This window comes from Pseudophryne corroboree, chromosome 3 (assembly GCF_028390025.1).
Source record: "Pseudophryne corroboree isolate aPseCor3 chromosome 3, aPseCor3.hap2, whole genome shotgun sequence".
Lineage (NCBI taxonomy): Eukaryota > Metazoa > Chordata > Amphibia > Anura > Myobatrachidae > Pseudophryne > Pseudophryne corroboree.
In genome coordinates this window covers 477,890,488-477,916,231 of record NC_086446.1, presented here as the reverse complement: position 1 = coordinate 477,916,231, position 25,744 = coordinate 477,890,488, and the positions used below count along the sequence as shown (strand labels likewise).

Genomic DNA, 25,744 nt, shown 5'->3' with positions numbered 1-25,744 from the left:
ATCAGTGAAACTTTGTTCTTGTAACACCGCGAGGTCTTGCAATAACCCTACGCAGCCCTTAGAAAAAGAACATCCCTGTACAACGAATGCGCATCTTCTAGATAAATAATCCCAAAATGTGGAACATCTATAATAAATAAAAATTAAGGTTGACTAATTGAAGCCATTCATTTGAGTGAGTTCCTAACCTCTCTCTAGTGCTCTGGCAGAAAATATCACTTTTACCTCTCCGGCAGTTGTGCTGGATTATGATTCAGTCTCTTCTGAGTCACACTGACTTTGGCCGCAAATGTGGTCTCTCCCCACTTTATTTAAAAACACTTTGGCAATTTCCATTTCCACCTTTGCGGCTAGTTTTCACAAATCTGTTTGTGATGTTGAAGCTTGTTTCATATCTACTCTAGGCTTTCATTTAAACCTAGGATCAAGTACAGCAGTACCCCTGGAATTATACGGTAGCACCCCATGACTTACACAGCATAGGCAGCACCCCTGGAGAATTGCACAGCAGACAGGTAACAGCACCCCTGGACTTAAATAGCAGTGGGGAAGCACCCCTGGACTGATAAGACAGGGGGGCAGCACCCCATATAGGGCAGCTCCCCTGGAATGATGTAGCAAAGAAAAGACGTGCAAGATGGAATTGTCTTTGGGCCCTCCCACCCACCCTTATGTTGTACAGAAAGGACATGCACACTTTAACAAACCAGTCATTTCAGCGACAGGGTCTGCCACATGACTGTGCCTGAAATGATTGGTTTGTTTGGGCCCCACCAAAAAAGAAGCAATTAATCTCTCCTTGCACAAATTGGCTCTACAGTGGCAAGATGTCATCCTCATCCTCAGATTCCCCACCCCTTTAGTTTTTACATCCTTATCCTCACAGAGAAATACTATTCAAACAAACAAACCACATCATTTAGGTGTCACTGGACTGCTTACGCTATTACCCAAAGTATCTGAACTTGACAATGACTTATGATGAATGCGCTGCAGGTGACGTATAAGGGAGGATGTTCCTAGGTGGTTAACATACTAACCCCTACTTATTATGGATTGACAAAGGCAACAGATGGCTTGACACCTTTTGTCTGGATTTGTGGAGAAATAATTCCACATCGAAGAGGTGGCTTTTTTTGTATTTTGCCCAGGCATGACAATGGGCTTTTTCATCGTATGGGCAACAACTGTCTCCACTGGTGCCTTATTCAAACAAACCACATCACCACCAGAATCCTCATAGTCAACTTCCTCCACAGCGCCAGCTACACCCATATCCTCCTCACTCTGGTGTACTTCTACAGTGACATCCTCAATCTCAGTATCAGCAACTGTACTGGAGGTGTTCCTTCCAGCATTTGCAGGGGTTGTGCAAATGGTGGTAGGAGCCTCCTCTTCCCATACAGTGTTGTGAAGGTCAGACCTAGACATCGCAACCGTGGACAGTGCCAGCACCCCTGTATTTTCACAACACCCCTGTAATTTTACAGCATACAAGACAAGGCCAGTGCATATTTATTTTTACTGCACCCCTGTATTTTTACAGCATACAGAACCAGTGTACTTTTATTTTAACAACAGCACCCCTGAATTTTTACAGTATACAGGGCCAGTGTACATTTATGTTCTCTGCACCCCTGAATTTTTACAGCATTCAAGACAGGGCTAGTGTACATTGATTTTCACTGTACCCTAGAATTATTACAGCATACAAGACAGGGCCAGTGTACATTTATTTTCACTGCAACCCTGAATTTTTACAGCATACAGGGCCAGTGTAAATTTATTTTCACTGCACCCCTGAATTTTTACAGTATACAGGGCCCGTGTACATTTATTTTCACTGCACCCCTGAATTTTTACAGCATACAAGACAGGGCCAGTGTACGTTGATTTTCACTGTACCCTAGAATTTTTACAGCATACAAGACAGGGCCAGTGTACATTTATTTTCACTGCACCCCTGAATTTTTACAGCATACAGGGCCAGTGTACATTTATTTTCACTGCAACCCTGAATTTTCACAGCATACAGGGCCAGTGTACATTTATTTTCACTGCACCCCTGAATTTTTACAGCATACAAGACAGGGCCAGTGTACGTTGATTTTCACTGCACCCTAGAATTATTACAGCATACAAGACAGGGCCAGTGTACATTGATTTTCACGTCACCCTAGAATTACTACAGCATACAAGACAGGGTCAGTGTACATTGATTTTCACTGCACCCTAGAATTATTACAGCATACAAGACAGGGCCAGTGTACATTTCACTTGCACCCCTGAATTTTTACAGCATACAGGGCCAGTGTACATTTATTTTCACTGCACCCCAGTGTAATGTTATTTTAACAGCAGAACCCCTATATTTGACAGCATACAGGAGCAGTGTGCTTTTAATTTTTAACAACTGCAGCCTGAATTTTTATAGCATACAGGGCCAGTGTAATGTTATTTTAACAGCAGCACCCCTATATTTTACAGCATACAGGAGGACAGCTACACCCATGTATAGCTGCAGCACCCGTAACAGCACATAAAACACCAGTGACAGCCAGGACAGCACCCCTAACACAGCACAGGTACACCACACTGACTGCAGCAGCACCTCTACAGAGCACACACTAACCCCACCCGACGCCACCACCCACAGAGAGACAGAGGTCTGTCTCCCTCACTCTCCAAGTCCGGCGTGAAAATGGCAGTGATACGCGGCTATATGGAATCCAAAGCCCGCGAGAATCCAACAGCGGGATGATGACGTCTTGCCTCGTTCTGTTTTCCGAGTCTGGCGGGAAGTCCCGAGCCGGACTCGGATCCGGGCTCGGAACAGGATGTTCAGGGAGGGGGTTCGGTACTCTGTGAACCGAACCTCTAATATATATGTGACGTGTGTGTGTGTGTGTGTGTGTGTGTGTGTGTGTTAACAAGTTAGTCCAGGAATATCAACTGCCTTTCCTCAATAAATGTACATATGTCTTGATAACAGGGCCATGCCATCCAGCATCCAACTACATGTATTTATTTTTACACACACACACATCTATGTATACATACATACATACATACATACATACATACATGATAGATAGATAGATAGATAGATAGATAGATAGATAGATAGATAGATAGATAGATAGATAGATAGATAGATAGATAAATAAATATAGTGAGAGAGAGGCAGTATATGTGTGGCACACAGCATACATACAGTACACACACAGCATACTTACAAACACACACATATACTGTATGTAGCATGCACACACACAGCATGCTTAAAAAACAACAATAGGGCATATGCACACACACATAGCATACTTCTTACACACACATACACAACAGTTATAAAAACACGCAGGGCATACATGCAGCCCCCTTTTCCCCCATACTTCACACTTAGTTTGCTGCTGCAGGATCTCCTCCGTGACTGCTGGCAGTGCTGGCTGGCGCAGAACCTCTTCCTCACTGTCAGGACTGTAATTGTGTGCTCGCGGCGTGCTGCCCCGGCCACTGCCGGTTCAGCTGTCGGCGCTTCGAGTCAGGTGTTATGGATATGAAAGCCACCTGACGCGGAAGCACTGACCGCTGAACTGGCAGTGGCCAGGCAGCAGCAGTGGGATGAGGGTGCGCGGCTGCTGCAGAGACAGAGACAAGGTTCTCCATTTCTGAAAAAAGTTTTTGGTTCATCAGGGTGGGTTTCTGGGTACTCGGAAACTCCCCATGCGTGCGCTACTGGGGGGGGATACATACTTGCCTACTCTCCTGGATTGGCCGGGAGGCTCCCGAAAATTGGGTGACCCTCCCGGCCCCCCGGAAGAGCAGGCAAGTCTCCCGGAATCAGGGGTCCCCCTGCCCGTCCGGCCACTTAATGTGTAAAGTGGGCGGTCCGGGCAGATGATGACGCGATTCTTGCTGAATCGCATCATCATAGCCACGCCCCCTGCAGTGTAATGCCGGGGATCGCGGCATTGCAGTACGGGGGGCATGGCTTACCGGATGCGCAATGATAACTCCTCCCCCATCCCGCCCCTGCTCCACCCCATCCCGCCTCCGGTCCACCTCCTCCACCACGTCACAGCCCTCCCCTGCCCCCCTGCTGAGCCGACCTGGCTGCTCTCTCCCGCAGAGAGCAGCCAGAATGTCGGCAAGTATGGGGGAATACTCACCAAAATACGGCAGTATCACAGTTCGACACCGGAAGTGCACCACCGGGACCCAGAAGGTGATGCTAGAGCACACAACGGTGGGTTCCTAGCGAGTCTGCTCCATGTTTTAAAGTGGCAATCTTTTAAAAGTCAAAATCAGCCTGGTTTTGTCTTGTAATCAAATGCTACTTTAAAACACTGGGCATCGGGCAGACTTAACCGGAACCCGCCGACTGCTATTACATATACTAGAGATGAGCGCCTGAAATTTTTCGGGTTTTGTGTTTTGGTTTTGGGTTCGGTTCCGCGGCCGTGTTTTGGGTTCGACCGCGTTTTGGCAAAACCTCACCGAATTTTTTTTGTCGGATTCGGGTGTGTTTTGGATTCGGGTGTTTTTTTCAAAAAACACTAAAAAACAGCTTAAATCATAGAATTTGGGGGTCATTTTGATCCCAAAGTATTATTAACCTCAAAAACCATAATTTACACTCATTTTCAGTCTATTCTGAATACCTCACACCTCACAATATTATTTTTAGTCCTAAAATTTGCACCGAGGTCGCTGTGTGAGTAAGATAAGCGACCCTAGTGGCCGACACAAACACCGGGCCCATCTAGGAGTGGCACTGCAGTGTCACGCAGGATGTCCCTTCCAAAAAACCCTCCCCAAACAGCACATGACGCAAAGAAAAAAAGAGGCGCAATGAGGTAGCTGTGTGAGTAAGATTAGCGACCCTAGTGGCCGACACAAACACCGGGCCCATTTAGGAGTGGCACTGCAGTGTCACGCAGGATGTCCCTTCCAAAAAACCCTCCCCAATCAGCACATGATGCAAAGAAAAAGGTTAGGTGGTATACAATTATGGACGGGCTGCCGAGTGCCGACACAGAGGTAGCCACAGCCGTGAACTACCGCACTCACTGTACTGTGTCTGCTGCTAATATATAGACTGGTTGATAAAGAGATAGTATACTCGTAACTAGTATGTATGTATAAAGAAAGAAAAAAAAACCACGGTTAGGTGGTATATACAATTATGGACGGGCTGCCGAGTGCCGACACAGAGGTAGCCACAGCCGTGAACTACCGCACTGTACTGTGTCTGCTGCTAATATATAGACTGGTTGATAAAGAGATAGTATACTCGTAACTAGTATGTATGTATAAAGAAAGAAAAAAAAACCACGGTTAGGTGGTATATACAATTATGGACGGGCTGCCGAGTGCCGACACAGAGGTAGCCACAGCCGTGAACTACCGCACTGTACTGTGTCTGCTGCTAATATATAGACTGGTTGATAAAGAGATAGTATACTCGTAACTAGTATGTATGTATAAAGAAAGAAAAAAAAACCACGGTTAGGTCACTGGTATATACAATTATGGACGGGCTGCCGAGTGCCGACACAGAGGTAGCCACAGCCGTGAACTACCGCACTGTACTGTGTCTGCTGCTAATATATAGACTGGTTGATAAAGAGATAGTATACTCGTAACTAGTATGTATGTATAAAGAAAGAAAAAAAAACCACGGTTAGGTGGTATATACAATTATGGACGGGCTGCCGAGTGCCGACACAGAGGTAGCCACAGCCGTGAACTACCGCACTGTACTGTGTCTGCTGCTAATATAGACTGGTTGATAAAGAGATAGTATACTCGTAACTAGTATGTATGTATAAAGAAAGAAAAAAAAACCACGGTTAGGTGGTATATACAATTATGGACGGGCTGCCGAGTGCCGACACAGAGGTAGCCACAGCCGTGAACTACCGCACTGTACTGTGTCTGCTGCTAATATAGACTGGTTGATAAAGAGATAGTATACTACTAATATTATATACTGGTGGTCAGGTCACTGGTCACTAGTCACACTGGCAGTGGCACTCCTGCAGCAAAAGTGTGCACTGTTTAATTTTAATATAATATTATGTACTCCTGGCTCCTGCTATAACCTATAACTGGCACTGCAGTAGTGCTCCCCAGTCTCCCCCACAATTATAAGCTGTGTGAGCTGAGCAGTCAGACAGATATATAATATATATAGATGATGCAGCACACTGGCCTGAGCCTGAGCAGTGCACACAATATGGTATGTGACTGAGTCACTGTGTGCTGTGTATCGCTTTTTTCAGGCAGAGAACGGATTATAAATAAAAGTGGTGGTCACTGGTCACTATCAGCAAAACTCTGCACTGTACACTACTGAGTACTCCTAATGCTCCCCAAAATTAGTAAATCAAGTGTCTCTCTAATCTATTCTAATTCTAAACGGAGAGGACGCCAGCCACGTCCTCTCCCTATCAATCTCAATGCACGTGTGAAAATGGCGGCGACGCGCGGCTCCTTATATAGAATCCGAGTCTCGCGATAGAATCCGAGCCTCGCGAGAATCCGACAGCGTCATGATGACGTTCGGGCGCGCTCGGGTTAACCGAGCAAGGCGGGAAGATCCGAGTCGCTCGGACCCGTGAAAAAAAACATGAAGTTCTGGCGGGTTCGGATTCAGAGAAACCGAACCCGCTCATCTCTAACATATACCCCATAATATTTTGAGTATAGTAGTTCTAGTTTTACTTTAAATAAAGTAGAAAACTTATATTTCTGTAGACTCATTCTGCATTGTGTACTGATAATTAGTCTTCATAAAAATCAGGACTGTAAATAATAGTAACAGTCGGTCACCTTATCACTGTCTGCACATAGCAGCATTTCCATGTGTCCTTTTATTATTACAGACTGTGATGGACTCAGCCAGAATGACAACATCTCAGACATGTTTTATTCTCTTTGTTCAGGCCTATACAAAGGAAACTGCTTCAGAATTAATCACTTTCCGGAAGACAACGACTATGACCACGACAGCTCGGAGTATATTTTACGTGAGTACCTTTCTCTCTTCTAAGACTTTCAGAGCCGACTTGTTTTATAACATTTTCAGTCTGGATATAAATGAGTTGTATTAGTTTACGTTATGACTATGAGTGTCAAATACTGAAATCTGTGAGACCAGCTCCTGTGTTACAATGAAGTCATTCTGAGGGGTTGATTCAGACCTGATCGCTGTGCTGCTAATATTGCTGTCCTGTGATCGGATAGTTGCCGTCCAAGGGGGAGTGGAAATTCACAGGTGCAAGAGTGCAATCGCATGCGGGCAGCTGCAAATCTGTTCTCAGCTCACTCAGTGTGTGCAGTCTCTGCGCAGCCCAGGACTTACTCCTACAGTGCGATGAGAACGGGCTGATCGGGGTCAGAGCTGACGTCAGACACACTCCCTGAAAACGCTTGGGAACACCTGCGTTTTCCAGGACACTCCCAGTAAACGGTCAGTTACCACCCACAAACGGCCTCTTCCTGTCAATCACTTTGCGAATGCCCATGCAAATGAAATTTCTGCACCTTCCTATCGCTGACTGGCGATGCTCGTTGTTGTTGGCTGATGCACGTGTGCATTGCGGTGCATATGCATGCGCAGTTATGACCTGATCGCCCGCTGTGCAAAAACGCACAGCAGCAATCAGGTCTGAATCACCCCCTGAGAGTTCTAGCACTGATGGGAACTGATGTTTAGAAAGCAATCACATGGGTAGTAATTCATATTATGTCACATACATGTGGAAATGACACTGGAATTATACATTCTTTCTGATCTTTAATTGCAGTTCTGTGTCTGCTGCTGGCCTTTAAATAAGATGGATTGTTCTGGTAGACATGTGCTTTGATGTGCAGATTCTTTAAATTCTGCTTAATTTACAGCTCCAGTCAGTATCTATCACAACATTCACTGCATTAGGTGCATTTGCCTTACTGTAATGCACATCTAAGGGAATCCTTCAGCTTTAAATTATTATTTTTTTACCTTAAGTAAAATAAAAAAACAAAAGTTACTTTTGATCATTTTTTATATTATGAGCCACACAGACGTCCTCAGGTCCACTTCATGGCAAACATTTTTAAATAGTACACGCAATTGTCTGGAAACAGTGAAAAAATGTTGTCTAGGAGATGTCATTAAACAACTGCAGCATTACCCAAGTCCAGAATACAGAACGATTCAGAACATTCCTATTCAAACATCAAAGGGGCCTATTTAGCAAGGTTGTAGGGGTGTAACTCCCAGAGGCAATGGAGACTCTAGCCTCCGAGCTCCATGCCCTGAAGGGACACCTGCATGTACAGCAGCACCTGTGTGGTTCACAGTGGGATCCAAGTGTGACTGCTGCTCTTCCAACGGAGCTCTGCGGCGCACCTGCTGCTGCTGCAGAGTTCATCGGTTCTGTCCCAAGAGCCCTGCTAACACCAGCAATAGAGGACAAAATGGCTCCTGTCTGGTCCACCTCAGCCTGCGCTGCACAATCGATGGTGTACCTGCCGCTGCTGCTGGACTGTGAAATAGGACTCTGATTCTGCATGCTGCAGATGGCTGAGTCTCATTAGTCTGACCTTGACCCACCATCCATTGTCACACAGTGGGGTATATTTACTAAAAATCGTATTTTCCCGTTTGAGGTCAAAGTTCAATCACGAATGACATCGAAAGTGTAAATATGCAACTTTTTGAATTTAGTACGACTAATTTACTAAGCTGCCGTATTCTGCATTTTCGGTTTTACCGATGTCGATGTCATTCGTTTTTTTAGGCAGTGTTTTACGTGAGTGACTTGTAAAACACTGCCGACTTTAATACAATGAATCTCGGCCGGATCTGAGAGATCCGTGCTGGGCTTCATTGTGCACCTTGTTAAAAAAAAAAAAAAAACAGTGTTAAAATAAAAAAAAAAATTGCGTGGGGTCCCCCCTCCTAAGCCAAACCAGCCTCGGGCTCTTTGAGCCGATCCTGGTTGCAAAAATATGGGGGGAAAAATGATAGAGGTTCCCCCATATTTAAACAACCAGCACCGGGCTCTGCGCCTGGTCCTGGTTCCAAAAATACGGGGGACAAAAAGCGTAGGGGTCCCCCGTATTTCTGAAACCAGCACCGGGCTCCACTAGCCAGATACATAATGCCACAGCCGGGGGACACTTTTATATAGGTCCCGGCGGCCCTGGCATTACATAACCAACTAGTCACCCCTGGCCGGGGTACCCTGGAGGAGTGGGGACCCCTTCAATCAAGGGGTCCCCCCCTCCAGCCACCCAAGGACCAGGGGTGAAGCCCGAGGCTGTCCCCCCATCCAAGGGCTGCGGATGGGAGGCTGATAGCCGTTTTGAAAAAAAATGAATATTGTTTTTAGTAGCAGTACTACAAGTCCCAGCAAGCCTCCCCCGCAAGCTGGTACTTGGAGAACCACAAGTACCAGCATGCGGAGGAAAACCGGGCCCGCTGGTACCTGTAGTACTACTACTAAAAAAATACCCCAATAAAAACATAAGACACACACCTTGAAAGTATAACTTTAATGCATACATCCACACCTCCATATACACATACTTACCTTATGTTCACACGAGGGTCGGTCCTCTTCTCCATGTAGAATCCATGGGGTACCTGTTGAAAAAATTATACTCACAAAATCCAGTGTAGAAGGCTCCTCTTCTTGTAATCCATTTGTAATCCAGGTACTTGTCAAAATAACAAAATGGACAACCGACCTCGCACTGAAAGGGGCCCCATGTTTTCACATGGGACCCCTTTCCCCGAATGCCAGAAACCCCCTCTGACTTATGTCTAAGAGGGTACCATCAGCCAATCAGGGAGCGCCACATTGTGGCACCCTCCTGATTGGCTGTGTGCTCCTGTACTGTATGACAGGCGGCACACGGCAGTGTTACAATGTAGCGCCTATGCGCTCCATTGTAACCAATGGTGGGAACTTTGTGGTCAGCGGTTGACCGAAAGTAACCTCACCGCTGACCACAAAGTTCCCACCATTGGTTACAATGGAGCGCATAGGCGCTACATTGTAACATTGCCGTGTGCTGCCTGTCATACAGTACAGGAGCACACAGCCAATCAGGAGGGTGCCACAATGTGGCGCTCCCTGATTGGCTGATGGAACCCTCTTAGACATAAGTCAAAGGGGGTTTCTGGCATTCGGGGAAAGGGGTCCCATGTGAAAACATGGGGCCTCTTTTAGTGCGAGGTCGGGTGTCCGTTTTGTTATTTTGACAAGTACCTGGATTACAAATGGATTAAAAGAAGAGGAGCCTTCTACACTGGATTTTGTGAGTATAATTTTTTCAACAGGTACCCCATGGATTCTACATGGAGAAGAGGACCGACCCTCGTGTGAACATAAGGTAAGTATGTGTATATGGAGGTGTGGATGTATGCATTAAAGTTATACTTTCAAGGTGTGTGTCTTATGTTTTTATTGGGGTATTTTTTTAGTAGTAGTACTACAGGTACCAGCGGGCCCGGTTTTCCTCCGCATGCTGGTACTTGTGGTTCTCCAAGTACCAGCTTGCGGGGGAGGCTTGCTGGGACTTGTAGTACTGCTACTAAAAACAATATTAATTTTTTTTCAAAACGGCTATCAGCCTCCCATCCGCAGCCCTTGGATGGGGGGGACAGACTCGGGCTTCACCCCTGGTCCTTGGGTGGCTGGAGGGGGGGGACCCCTTGATTGAAGGGGTCCCCACTCCTCCAGGGTACCCCGGCCAGGGATGACTAGTTGGTTATGTAATGCCAGGGCCGCCGGGGCCTATATAAAAGTGTCCCCCGGCTGTGGCATTATGTATCTGGCTAGTGGAGCCCGGTGCTGGTTTCAGAAATACGGGGGACCCCTACGCTTTTTGTCCCCGTATTTTTGGAACCAGGACCAGGCGCAGAGCCCGGTGCTGGTTGTTTAAATATGGGGGAACCCCTATCATTTTTCCCCCCATATTTTTGCAACCAGGGCCGGCTCAAAGAGCCCGAGGCTGGTTTTGCTTAGGAGGGGGGACCCCACGCATTTTTTTTTAAAGAAAATAACACTTTCCCATCCCCTTCCCACTGATAAACATGCACGGATCTCATGGATCCGTGCATGCCTATCCAAACACGGGATAAAAAAGCAGGTCTGTTTTTTTTTAGCACTTTTTCACGAATTGTATTTCTGCACGGCAGTGTTTGGCTATTGTCGGCAGTGTTTGTGATTTGCACTTTTTAGTAAATTACCGATTTCTACCAAATTGCAGGCGTATTTGGCCGATGGTGTATTGATTCGTGATTTTTTCCTAGGACTTCCAAAGTATTACGAATGCCCTCATCACTGCCGAGATTTTTGCTTAGTAAATTACCGAAATGACACTTTGAAGAAAAAACGGCATCTCTGTCAAAATCGGGACCTTAGTAAATATACTCCAGTGTATCCTCCTACTTTTGACGTCGGCAGCACATAGCTCATCAAGTACATCACGTGTTGTGCGGTGGCTTGGTGGATATATAATATAATGTGTGCGATAGGCCATCTGCACTCATATCACTCACTGCTGTCATGGGTAAAAGGGACGATTTATCCGAGTTGCAAAAAGAAATGATTATCGGCTTTCGGGCCGAGGTTGGCAGTATTTCTGAAAGTGCGCGATTTGTGACTGGACAAATGGCATCACTGCGAATAACTGACGTGGAAACTGCCGAGCACCACGTGCCATTAATTAGAGATGAGCGGGTTCGGTTCCTCGGAATCCGAACCCCCCCGAACTTCAGCCTTTTTACACGGGTCCGAGGCAGACTCGGATCTTCCCGCCTTGCTCGGTTAACCCGAGCGCGCCCGAACGTCATCATCCCGCTGTCGGATTCTCGCGAGGCTCGTATTCTATCGCGAGACTCGGATTCTATATTAGGAGCCGCGCGTCGCCGCCATTTTCACACGTGCATTGAGATTGATAGGGAGAGGACGTGGCTGGCGTCCTCTCCGTTAGAATAGATAGAGACACTTGAGTTGATTTACTACTAACTTAGTAATTTTGGGGAGCATTAGGAGTACTCAGAGTGCAGAGTTTTGCTGATAGTTACTAGTGACCACCACCAGTTTTATTTATTATTTAATATAATCCGTTCTCTGCCTGAAAAAAAACGATACACAGTCACATACCATATCTGTGCTCAGCCTCAGTGTGCTGCATGATAATATCATCTATGTATATCTGACTGTGCTGAGTGCTCACTGCTCACACAGCTGAATTGTGGGGGAGACTGGGGTGCAGTTATAGCAGGAGTACAGTGCACACTTTTGCTGCCAGTGTGACTGACCAGTGACCACCAGTATATTGTCTGCCTGAAAAAGTTAAACACTCCTGTGGTGTTTTTTTTTTTTATTCTATAAACGCATTCTGCTGACAGTGTCCAGCAGGTCCGTCATTCATTATATTATATAAATATTTACCTGCAGTAGTGTTATATTTTTTTTGTTCATCTCTATCATCTTTATCATCTCTATATTAGCAGACGCAGTACGGTAGTCCACGGCTGTGGCTACCTCTGTGTCGTCAGTGCTCGTCCATAATTGTATACCTACCTGTGGTGGGGTTTTTTTTTCTATCTTCTTCATACTAGTAGTTTAGGAGTCTGCTGACAGTGTCCAGCAGGTCCGTCATTATATTATATATACCTGCAGTAGTGATATATATATATATTTTTTATATCATTATCATCTCTATACTAGCAGACGCAGTACGGTAGTCCACGGCTGTAGCTACCTCTGTGTCGTCAGTGCTCGTCCATAATTGTATACCTACCTGTGGTGGGGTTTTTTTTTCTATCTTCTTCATACTAGTAGTTTAGGAGTCTGCTGACAGTGTCCAGCAGGTCCGTCATTATATTATATATACCTGCAGTAGTGATATATATATATTTTTTATATCATTATCATCTCTATACTAGCAGACGCAGTATGGTAGTCCACGGCTGTAGCTACCTCTGTGTCGTCAGTGCTCGTCCATAATTGTATACCTACCTGTGGTGGGGTTTTTTTTTCTATCTTCTTCATACTAGTAGTTTAGGAGTCTGCTGACAGTGTCCAGCAGGTCCGTCATTATATTATATATACCTGCAGTAGTGATATATATATATTTTTTATATCATTATCATCTCTATACTAGCAGACGCAGTATGGTAGTCCACGGCTGTAGCTACCTCGGTGTCGTCAGTGCTCGTCCATAATTGTATACCTACCTGTGGTGGGGTTTTTTTTTCTATCTTCTTCATACTAGTAGTTTAGGAGTCTGCTGACAGTGTCCAGCAGGTCCGTCATTATATTATATATACCTGCAGTAGTGATATGTATATATTTTTTATATCATTATCATCTCTATACTAGCAGACGCAGTATGGTAGTCCACGGCTGTAGCTACCTCTGTGTCGTCAGTGCTCGTCCATAATTGTATACCTACCTGTGGTGGGGTTTTTTTTTATATCTTCTTCATACTAGTAGTTTAGGAGTCTGCTGACAGTGTCCAGCAGGTCCGTCATTATATTATATATACCTGCAGTAGTGATATATATATATTTTTTATATCATTATCATCTCTATACTAGCAGACGCAGTACGGTAGTCCATGGCTGTAGCTACCTCTGTGTCGTCAGTGCTCGTCCATAATTGTATACCTACCTGTGGTGGGTTTTTTTTTTCTATCTTCTTCATACTAGTAGTTTAGGAGTCTGCTGACAGTGTCCAGCAGGTCCGTCATTATATTATATATACCTGCAGTAGTGATATATATATATTTTTTATATCATTATCATCTCTATACTAGCAGACGCAGTACGGTAGTCCACGGCTGTAGCTACCTCTGTGTCGTCAGTCACTCATCATCCATAAGTATACTAGTATCCATCCATCTCCATTGTTTACCTGAGGTGCCTTTTAGTTGTGCCTATTAAAATATGGAGAACAAAAATGTTGAGGTTCCAAAAATAGGGAAAGATCAAGATCCACTTCCACCTCGTGCTGAAGCTGCTGCCACTAGTCATGGCCGAGACGATGAAATTCCATCAACGTCGTCTGCCAAGGCCGATGCCCAATGTCATAGTACAGAGCATGTAAAATCCAAAACACAAAAGTTCAGTAAAAAAAGGACTCAAAAATCTAAAATAAAATCGTCGGAGGAGAAGCGTAAACTTGCCAATATGCCATTTACCACACGGAGTGGCAAGGAACGGCTGAGGCCCTGGCCTATGTTCATGGCTAGTGGTTCAGCTTCACATGAGGATGGAAGCACTCAGCCTCTCGCTAGAAAAATGAAAAGACTTAAGCTGGCAAAAGCACAGCAAAGAACTGTGCGTTCTTCGAAATCACAAATCCACAAGGAGAGTCCAATTGTGTTGGTTGCGATGCCTGACCTTCCCAACACTGGACGTGAAGAGCATGCGCCTTCCACCATTTGCACGCCCCCTGCAAGTGCTGGAAGGAGCACTAGCAGTCCAGTTCCTGATAGTCAGATTGAAGATGTCAGTGTTGAAGTACACCAGGATGAGGAGGATGTGGGTGTTGCTGGCGCTGGGGAGGAAATTGACAAGGAGGATTCTGATGGTGAGGTGGTTTGTTTAAGTCAGGCACCCGGGGAGACACCTGTTGTCCGTGGGAGGAATATGGCCATTGACATGCCTGGTGAAAATACCAAAAAAATCAGCTCTTCGGTGTGGAAGTATTTCAACAGAAATGCGGACAACAGGTGTCAAGCCGTGTGTTGCCTTTGTCAAGCTGTAATAAGTAGGGGTAAGGACGTTAACCACCTCAGAACATCCTCCCTTATACGTCACCTGCAGCGCATTCATCATAAGTCAGTGACAAGTTCAAAAACTTTGGGCGACAGCGGAAGCAGTCCACTGACCAGTAAATCCCTTCCTCTTGTAACCAAGCTCACGCAAACCACCCCACCAACTCCCTCAGTGTCAATTTCCTCCTTCCCCAGGAATGCCAATAGTCCTGCAGGCCATGTCACTGGCAATTCTGACGAGTCCTCTCCTGCCTGGGATTCCTCCGATGCATCCTTGAGTGTAACGCCTACTGCTGCTGGCGCTGCTGTTGTTGCTGCTGGGAGTCGATGGTCATCCCAGAGGAGAAGTCGTAAGACCACTTTTACTACTTCCACCAAGCAATTGACTGTCCAACAGTCCTTTGCGAGGAAGATGAAATATCACAGCAGTCATCCTGCTGCAAAGCGGATAACTGAGGCCTTGGCATCCTGGGCGGTGAGAAACGTGGTTCCGGTATCCATCATTACTGCAGAGCCAACTATAGACTTGATTGAGGTACTGTGTCCCCGGTACCAAATACCATCTAGGTTCCATTTCTCTAGGCAGGCGATACCGAAAATGTACACAGACCTCAGAAAAAGACTCACCAGTGTCCTAAAAAATGCAGTTGTACCCAATGTCCACTTAACCACGGACATGTGGACAAGTGGAGCAGGGCAGACTCAGGACTATATGACTGTGACAGCCCACTGGGTAGATGTATTGACTCCCGCCGCAAGAACAGCAGCGGCGGCACCAGTAGCAGCATCTCGCAAATGCCAACCCTTTCCTAGGCAGGCTACGCTTTGTATCACCGCTTTCCAGAATACGCACACAGCTGAAAACCTCTTACAGCAACTGAGGAAGATCATCGCAGAATGGCTTACCCCAATTGGACTCTCCTGTGGATTTGTGGCATCGGACAACGCCAGCAATATTGTGTGTGCATTAAATCTGGACAAATTCCAGCACGTCCCATGTTTTGCACATACCTTGAATTTGGTGGTGCAGAATTATTTAAAAAACGACAGGGGCGTGCAAGAGATGCTGTCGGTGGCCAGAAGAATTGCGGGACACTTTCGGCGTACAGGCACCACGTACAAAAGACTGGAGCAACACCAAAAACGCCTGAACCTGCCCTGCCATCATCTGAAGCAAGAAGTGGTAACGAGGTGGAATTCAACCCTCTATATGCTTCAGAGGTTGGAGGAGCAGCAAAAGGCCATTCAAGCCTATACAACTGACCACGATATAGGAGGTGGAATGCACCTGTCTCAAGCGCAGTGGAGAATGATTTCAACGTTGTGCAAGGTTCTGCAACCTTTTGAACTTGCCACACGTGAAGTCAGTTCAGACACTGCCAGCCTGAGTCAGGTCATTCCCCTCATCAGGCTTTTGCAGAAGAAGCTGGAGACATTGAAGGAGGAGCTAACACTGAGCGATTCCGCTAGGCATGTGGGACTTGTGGATGGAGCCCTTAATTCGCTTAACAAGGATTCACGGGTGGTCAATCTGTTGAAATCAGAGCACTACATTTTGGCCACCGTGCTCGATCCTAGATTTAAAACCTACGTTGTATCTCTCTTTCCGGCAGACACAAGTCTACAGGGGTTCAAAGAACTGCTGGTGAGAAAATTGTCAAGTCAAGCGGAACGCGACCTGTCAACATCTCCTCCTTCACATTCTCCCGCAACTGTCGGTGCGAGGAAAAGGCTCAGAATTCCGAGCCCACCCGCTGGCGGTGATGCAGGGCAGTCTGGAGCGACTGCTGATGCTGACATCTGGTCCGGACTGAAGGACCTGCCAACGATTACGGACATGTCGTCTACTGTCACTGCATATGATTCTCTCACCATTGAAAGAATGGTGGAGGATTATATGAGTGACCGCATCCAAGTAGGCACGTCAGACAGTCCGTACGTATACTGGCAGGAAAAAAAGGCAATTTGGAGGCCCTTGCACAAACTGGCTTTATTCTACCTAAGTTGCCCTCCCACAAGTGTGTACTCCGAAAGAGTGTTTAGTGCCGCCGCTCACCTTGTCAGCAATCGGCGTACGAGGTTACTTCCAGAAAATGTGGAGAAGATGATGTTCATTAAAATTAATTATAATCAATTCCTCCATGGAGACATTCACCAGCAGCAATTGCCTCCACAAAGTACACAGGGAGCTGTGATGGTGGATTCCAGTGGGGACGAATTGATAATCTGTGAGGAGGGGGATGTACACGGTGATGAATCGGAGGATGATGATGAGGTGGACATCTTGCCTCTGTAGAGCCAGTTTGTGCAAGGAGAGATTGATTGCTTCTTTTTTGGTGGGGGTCCAAACCAACCCGTCATTTCAGTCACAGTCGTGTGGCAGACCCTGTCACTGAAATGATGGGTTGGTTAAAGTGTGCATGTCCTGTTTATACAACATAAGGGTGGGTGGGAGGGCCCAAGGACAATTCCATCTTGCACCTCTTTTTTCTTTCATTTTTCTTTGCGTCATGTGCTGTTTGGGGAGTGTTTTTTGGAAGGGCCATCCTGCGTGACACTGCAGTGCCACTCCTAGATGGGCCAGGTGTTTGTGTCGGCCACTAGGGTCGCTTATCTTAGTCACACAGCTACCTCATTGCGCCTCTTTTTTTTCTTCTTTGAGTCATGTGCTGTTTGGGGAGTATTTTTTGGAAGGGCCATCCTGCGTGACACTGCAGTGCCACTCCTAGATGGGCCAGGTGTTTGTGTCGGCCACTAGGGTCACTTATCTTAGTCACACAGCTACCTCATTGCGCCTCTTTTTTTTCTTCTTTGCATCATGTGCTGTTTGGGGAGTATTTTTTGGAAGGGCCATCCGGCCTGACACTGCAGTGCCACTCCTAGATGGGCCAGGTGTTTGTGTCGGCCACTAGGGTCGCTTAGCTTACTCACACAGCTACCTCATTGCGCCTCTTTTTTTCTTTGCGTCATGTGCTGTTTGGGGAGTGTTTTTTGGAAGGGCCATCCTGCGTGACACTGCAGTGCCACTCCTAGATGGGCCAGGTGTTTGTGTCGGCCACTTGGGTCGCTGAGCTTAGTCACACAGCTACCTCATTACGCCTCTTTTTTTCTTTGCGTCATGTGCTGTTTGGGGAGTGTTTTTTGGAAGGGCCATCCTGCGTGACACTGCAGTGCCACTCCTAGATGGGCCAGGTGTTTGTGTCGGCCACTTGGGTCGCTGAGCTTAGTCATCCAGCGACCTCGGTGCAAATTTTAGGACTAAAAATAATATTGTGAGGTGTGAGGTGTTCAGAATAGACTGAAAATGAGTGGAAATTATGGTTATTGAGGTTAATAATACTTTGGGATCAAAATGACCCCCAAATTCTATGATTTAAGCTGTTTTTTAGGGTTTTTTTAAAAAAACACCCGAATCCAAAACACACCCGAATCCGACAAAAAAAATTCGGTGAGGTTTTGCCAAAACGCGTTCGAACCCAAAACACGGCCACGGAACCGAACCCAAAACCAAAACACAAAACCCGAAAAATTTCCGGTGCACATCTCTACCATTAATGTGAAAGGTGAACACTGGTTAGGAAGGTGCGTATGGGCCGACCGACCGACACACTACAGTGGAGCAGCTCACCCCCAAATAAACCTGGGGGCACCAGAAGTGTGTCTAAATAGTAGTGATGTGCACCGGAAATTTTTCGGGTTTTGTGTTTTGGTTTTAGATTCGGTTCCGCGGCCTTGTTTTGGGTTCGGACGCGTTTTGGCAAAACCTCACCGGAAATTTTTTGTCGGATTCGGGTGTGTTTTGGATTTGGGTGTTTTTTTCAAAATACACTAAAAAACAGCTTAAATCATAGAATTTGGGGGTCATTTTGATCCCATAGTATTATTAACCTCAATAACCATAATTTCCACTCATTTCCAGTCTATTCTGAACACCTCACACCTCACAATATTATTTTTAGTCCTAAAATTTGCACCGAGGTCGCTGGATGACTAAGCTAAGCGACACAAGTGGCCGACACAAACACCTGGCCCATCTAGGAGTGGCACTGCAGTGTCAGACAGGATGGCACTTGAAAAAAATACTCCCCAAACAGCACATGATGCAAAGAAAAAAAGAGGCGCAATGAGGTAGCTGTGTGACTAAGCTAAGCGACCCTAGTGGCCGACACAAACACCTGGCCCATCTAGGAGTGCCACTGCAGTGTCAGACAGGATGGCACTTGAAAAAAATACTCCCCAAACAGCACATGATGCAAAGAAAAAAAGAGGCGCAATGAGGTAGCTGTGTGACTAAGCTAAGCGACCCTAGTGGCCGACACAAACACCTGGCCCATCTAGGAGTGGCACTGCAGTGTCAGACAGGATGGCACTAGAAAAAAATACTCCCCAAACAGCACATGATGCAAAGAAAAAAAGAGGCGCAATGAGGTAGCTGTGTGACTAAGCTAAGCGACCCTAGTGGCCGACACAAACACCTGGCCCATCTAGGAGTGGCACTGCAGTGTCAGACAGGATGGCACTTGAAAAAAATACTCCCCAAACAGCACATGATGCAAAGAAAAAAAGAGGCGCAATGAGGTAGCTGTGTGACTAAGCTCAGCGACCCAAGTGGCCGACACAAACACCTGGCCCATCTAGGAGTGACACTGCAGTGTCAGGCAGGATGGCCCTTCAAAAAAATACTCCCCAAACAGCACATGATGCAAAGAAAAATGAAAGAAAAAAGAGGTGCAAGATGGAATTGTCCTTGGGCCCTCCCACCCACCCTTATGTTGTATAAACAGGACATGCACACTTTAACGAACCCATCATTTCAGCGACAGGGTCTGCCACACGACTGTGACTGAAATGACTGGTTGGTTTGGGCCCCCACCAAAAAAGAAGCAATCAATCTCTCCTTGCACAAACTGGCTCTACAGAGGCAAGATGTCCACCTCATCATCATCGTCCGATTCATCACCCCTTTCACTGTGTACATCCCCCTCCTCACAGATTATTAATTCGTCCCCACTGGAATCCACCATCTCAGGTCCCCGTGTACTTTCTGGAGGCAATTGCTGCTGGTGAATGTCTCCATGGAGGAATTGATTATAATTCATTTTAATGAACATCATCTTCTCCACATTTTCTGGAAGTAACCTCGTACGCCGATTGCTGACAAGGTGAGCGGCTGCACTAAACACTCTTTCGGAGTACACACTGGAGGGAGGGCAACTTAGGTAGAATAAAGCCAGTTTCTGCAAGGGCCTCCAAATTGCCTCTTTTTCCTGCCAGTATACGTACGGACTGTCTGACGTGCCTATTTGGATGCGGTCACTCATATAATCTTCCACCATTCTTTCAATGGTGAGAGAATCATATGCAGTGACAGTAGACGACATGTCAGTAATCGTTGGCAGGTCCTTTAGTCCGGACCAGATGTCAGCACTCGCTCCAGACTGCCCTGCATCACCGCCAGCGGGTGGGCTCGGAATTCTGAGCCTTTTCCTCGCACCCCCAGTTGCGGGAGAATGTGAAGGAGGAGCTGTTGACGGGTCACGTTCCGCTTGACTTGACAATTTTCTCACCAGCAGGTCTTTGAACCCCTGCAGACTTGTGTCTGCCGGAAAGAGAGATACAACGTAGGTTTTAAATCTAGGATCGAGCACGGTGGCCAAAATGTAGTGCTCTGATTTCAACAGATTGACCACCCGTGAATCCTGGTTAAGCGAATGAAGGGCTCCATCCACAAGTCCCACATGCCTAGCGGAATCGCTCTGTTTTAGCTCCTCCTTCAATCTCTCCAGCTTCTTCTGCAAAAGCCTGATGAGGGGAATGACCTGACTCAGGCTGGCAGTGTCTGAACTGACTTCACGTGTGGCAAGTTCAAAGGGTTGCAGAACCTTGCACAACGTTGAAATCATTCTCCACTGCACTTGAGACAGGTGCATTCCACCTCCTTTGCCTATATCGTGACCAGATGTATAGGCTTGAATAGCCTTTTGCTGCTCCTCCATCCTCTGAAGCATATAGAGGGTTGAATTCCACCTCGTTACCACCTCTTGCTTCAGATGATGGCAGGGCAGGTTCAGGTATTTTTGGTGGTGCTCCAGTCTTCTGTATGCGGTGCCTGAACGCCGAAAGTGGCCCGCAATTCTTCGGGCCACCGACAGCATCTCTTGCACGCCCCTGTCGTTTTTTTAAATAATTCTGCACCATCAAATTCAAGGTATGTGCAAAACATGGAACGTGCTGGAATTTGCCCAGATGTAATGCACGCACAATATTGCTGGCGTTGTCCGATGTCACAAATCCCCAGGAGAGTCCAATTGGGGTAAGCCATTCTGCGATGATCTTCCTCAGTTGCCGTAAGAGGTTTTCAGCTGTGTGCGTATTCTGGAAAGCGGTGATACAAAGCATAGCCTGCCTAGGAACGAGTTGGCGTTTGCGAGATGCTGCTACTGGTGCCGCCGCTGCTGTTCTTGCAGCGGGAGGCAATACATCTACCCAGTGGGCTGTCACAGTCATATAGTCCTGAGTCTGCCCTGCTCCACTTGTCCACATGTCCGTGGTTAAGTGGACATTGGGTACAACTGCATTTTTTAGGACACTGGTGAGTCTTTTTCTGAGGTCTGTGTACATTTTCGGTATCGCCTGCCTAGAGAAATGGAACCTAGATGGTATTTGGTACCGGGGACACAGTACCTCAATCAAGTCTATAGTTGGCTCTGAATTAACAATGGATACCGGAACCACGTTTCTCACCGCCCAGGCTGCCAAGGCCTCAGTTATCCGCTTTGCAGCAGGATGACTGCTGTGATATTTCATCTTCCTCGCAAAGGACTGTTGTACAGTCAGTTGCTTACTGGAAGTAGTACAAGTGGTCTTCCGACTTCCCCTCTGGGATGACTAACGACTCCCAGCAGCAACAACAGCAGCGCCAGCAGCAGTAGGCGGTACACTCAAGGATGCATCGGAGGAATCCCAGGCAGGAGAGGACTCGTCAGACTTGCCAGTGACATGGCCTGCAGGACTATTGGCTTTCCTGGGTAAGGAGGAAATTGACACTGAGGGAGTTGGTGGTGTGGTTTGCAGGAGCTTGGTTACAAGAGGAAGGGATTTACTGGTCAGTGGACTGCTTCCGCTGTCGCCCAAAGTTTTTGAACTTGTCACTGACTTATGATGAATGCGCTGCAGGTGACGTATAAGGGAGGATGTTCCGAGGTGGTTAACGTCCTTACCCCTACTTATTACAGCTTGACAAAGGCAACACACGGCTTGACACCTGTTGTCCGCATTTGTGTTGAAATAATTCCACACCGAAGAGCTGATTTTTTTTGTATTTTGACCAGGCATCTAAATGGCCATATTCCTCCCACGGACAACAGGTGTCTCCCCGGGTGCCTGACTTAAACAAACCACCTCACCATCAGAATCCTCGTCAATTTCCTCCCCAGCGCCAGCAACACCCATATCCTCATCCTGGTGTACTTCAACACTGACATCTTCAATTTGACTATCAGGAACTGGACTGCGGGTGCTCCTTCCAGCACTTGCAGGGGGCGTGCAAATGGTGGAAGGCGCAAGCTCTTCCCGTCCAGTGTTGGAAAGGTCAGGCATCGCAACCGACTCAATTGGACTCTCCTTGGGGATTTGTGATTTCGAAGAACGCACAGTTCTTTGCTGTGCTTTTGCCAGCTTAAGTCTTTTCATTTTTCTAGCGAGAGGCTGAGTGCTTCCATCCTCATGTGAAGCTGAACCACTAGCCATGAACATAGGCCAGAGCCTCAGCCGTTCCTTGCCACTCCGTGTCGTAAATGGCATATTGGCAAGTTTACGCTTCTCCTCAGACGCTTTTAATTTTGATTTTTGAGGCATTTTACTGATCTTTTGTGTTTTGGATTTTACATGCTCTGTACTATGACATTGGGCATCGGCCTTGGCAGACGACGTTGATGGCATTTCATCGTCTCGGCCATGACTAGTGGCAGCAGCTTCAGCACGAGGTGGAAGTGGATCTTGATCTTTCCCTATTTTTTTAACCTCCACATTTTTGTTCTCCATATTTTAATGCGCACAACTAAAAGGCACCACAGGTATGCAATGTAGATGGATGGATAGTATACTTAATGGATGACGAGTGACGACACAGAGGTAGGTACAGCAGTGGCCTACCGTACTGCTATATACAGTATAATGGACCTGGTGGACACTGTCAGCAAACTGCTAAACTGGTATAAAAAAAAAGCCACCACATGGATACAATGTTGATGGATGGATAGTATACTAATTATTATTAATGGATGATGAGTGACGACACAGAGGTAGGTACAGCAGTGGACTACCGTACTGCTATATACAGTATAATAAATGGACCTGGTGGACACTGTCAGCAAACTGCTAAACTAGTATAAAAAAAAAAGCCACCACAGGTATACAATGTAGATGGATGGATAGTATACTTATTAATGGATGACGAGTGACGACACAGAGGTAGGTACAGCAGTGGCCTACCGTACTGCTATATACAGTATAATAAATGGACCTGGTGGACACTGTCAGCAAACTGCTAAACTAGTATAAAAAAAAGCCACCACAGGTATACAATGTAGATGGATGGATAGTATACTTATTAATGGATGACGAGTGACGACACAGAGGTAGGTACAGCAGTGGCCTACCGTACTGCTATATACAGTATAATGGACCTGATGGACACTGCCAGCAAACTGCTAAACTAGTATAAAAAAAAAAGCCACCACAGGTATACAATGTAGATGGATGGATAGTATACTTATTAATGGATGACGAGTGACGACACAGAGGTAGGTACAGCAGTGGCCTACCGTACTGCTATATACAGTATAATGGACCTGGTGGACACTGTCAGCAAACTGCTAAACTAGTATAAAAAAAAGCCACCACAGGTATACAATGTAGATGGATGGATAGTATACTTATTAATGGATGACGAGTGACGACACAGAGGTAGGTACAGCAGTGGCCTACCGTACTGCTATATACAGTATAATGGACCTGGTGGACACTGCCAGCAAACTGCTAAACTAGTATAAAAAAAAGCCACCACAGGTATACAATGTAGATGGATGGATAGTATACTTATTAATGGATGACGAGTGACGACACAGAGGTAGGTACAGCAGTGGCCTACCGTACTGCTATATACAGTATAATGGACCTGGTGGACACTGTCAGCAAACTGCTAAACTAGTATAAAAAAAAAGCCACCACATGTATACAATGTAGATGGATGGATAGTATATTATTAATGGATGACGAGTGACGACACAGAGGTAGGTACAGCAGCGGCCTACCGTACTGCTATATACAGTATAATGGACCTGGTGGACACTGCCAGCAAACTGCTAAACTTGTTATGAGCCACGGCTGTGGCTCAATCCTGTTTTGCATGTCAGTTAGGTATTTTATGTTATTCTTCTGTTCATGTTCCCCGTGGGTGTCATGGGGTGCTCGGAGCTCACCCTTAAGGAGGGGATACTGTTATGAACCACAGGTAGTGGTTCTTTCCTATTTTATGTTTATAAGTAGTCTTGCAGGCCAGGATTTCCCGTTGCTCTGTTTAAGAATACTCTTGATTGCTGCCGCTGGTTAGTCTGTGTAATTGCAGCTTGTTCCCATGTGTTCAGCCTCACCTGGCTGCTAATTGCATCTTGTCAGTTTGGAGTCATGCAACAGGGCAGCTGCATGATATTATTAATTAGGCCTCTCTGTTATATGCTGGCTCAGTGCAATTCACAGACGCTGGTGATATTTCTAGGTTTCCAGTCTGCTTGAGTTCTGAGCTTGGTTCCTGCTAGTTCCTGAGCTCCTGTGTAGCAGTGTCAGTCGAGCTGCTTCCTGTGTCGATTCCTGTGTCAGTCCCTGTGTCGATTCCTGTGTCTGATCCCGTGTCCTGCCGTGAGGCGTTCCTGTCCTGAGGTCCAGTGCCTTTGCCTGTGCCTGGTCAAGTTTCTGGCTTCTTGGTGTCCACTGGTCTGTCGTTTGGGATTCTGCCTGTCCTCCAGTTCTGAGAGTCTGTGTCAGCAGCATTGGGAGTTCCTGTCCGTTTGCCAGTATTCGTACCGGTTCCGTGAGTAGCGGCTCTGCCGCGTCCGTCGGCCTAGGCCGCTGTATTCCGTTATTATTTCTGTCACTGGTGTTTTGCGGAGGGTTCACAAAAGTATTGTGTCGGCGTGTGGTCAGCATTTCCTTTGTTGTTCTTTTCCTTTGGCGGCAAGCCGCATATACATTTAGTTTTAGGCTAGTTAGTAGCCCCTGGCTTTGGTTGTTTCAGTTAGAGGGCCCCTTGTTATCACCCTGTCTCGGTACACTCTTTGTCTCTCATTAAGACCTGAGGGGGCATCGAAGTTGGGCAGACGTAATCCGCCCTTCAAACGCGGCTGCCATGGGCTCAAGCAACCATAGTCTCGCAAGAGTGTACTGACAGCACGGGCGAGACAACGGAGATAGGGCGCCAGGGGCTATTCCCTTTCCATTCCCCTTTCCCAGCGTTACGTCCTGGTGCTCTGGACTCACTTCATAACATCTCCCTTGTTCTGAGCACCAGGAACCTAACATTATCACCAGCCATACCACAAAAAAGAAATAAAACTTTTTTCTTTTTTGGCCCAGTCCAGTGTCTAGTTTAGAATCCAGTCCTGTCTAGAATTCAATGTGCAGAATCCAGTCCGGTGTTTAGAATCCAGTCCGGTGTTTAGAATCCAGTCCGGTTTTTAGAATCCAGTCCGGTGTTTAAAAAAAAAAAATTAGTCTTGTTTTGTCTTGTTTAAAAATTCAGTCTTGCCTTGTTTAGTCTTGCCTTGTTTAGTCTTGCCTTGTCTAGTCTTGCCTTGTCTAGTCTTGCCTTGTCTTGTCTAGTTTTAAATCCTCCTATGTCTACTATGCAAGCCCTGCAGGCATCTCTCTCAGCCCTGAACTCTGCTTTCAATGC

At 46.4% G+C, this 25,744-nt stretch overlaps 1 protein-coding gene across 2 annotated transcripts in view; it reads left to right on the top strand.

Moving 5' to 3' along the window:
- Window positions 1-25,744, top strand: part of CACNG4 (calcium voltage-gated channel auxiliary subunit gamma 4) — a 288,522-nt gene that overhangs the window by 173,678 nt on the left and 89,100 nt on the right. For both annotated transcript variants that reach the window (XM_063963629.1, XM_063963628.1), the window contains exon 2: window positions 6,951-7,034. In XM_063963629.1, coding sequence (XP_063819699.1) covers window positions 6,951-7,034 — 84 coding nt within the window. The remainder of the gene's footprint in view (window positions 1-6,950; window positions 7,035-25,744) is intronic.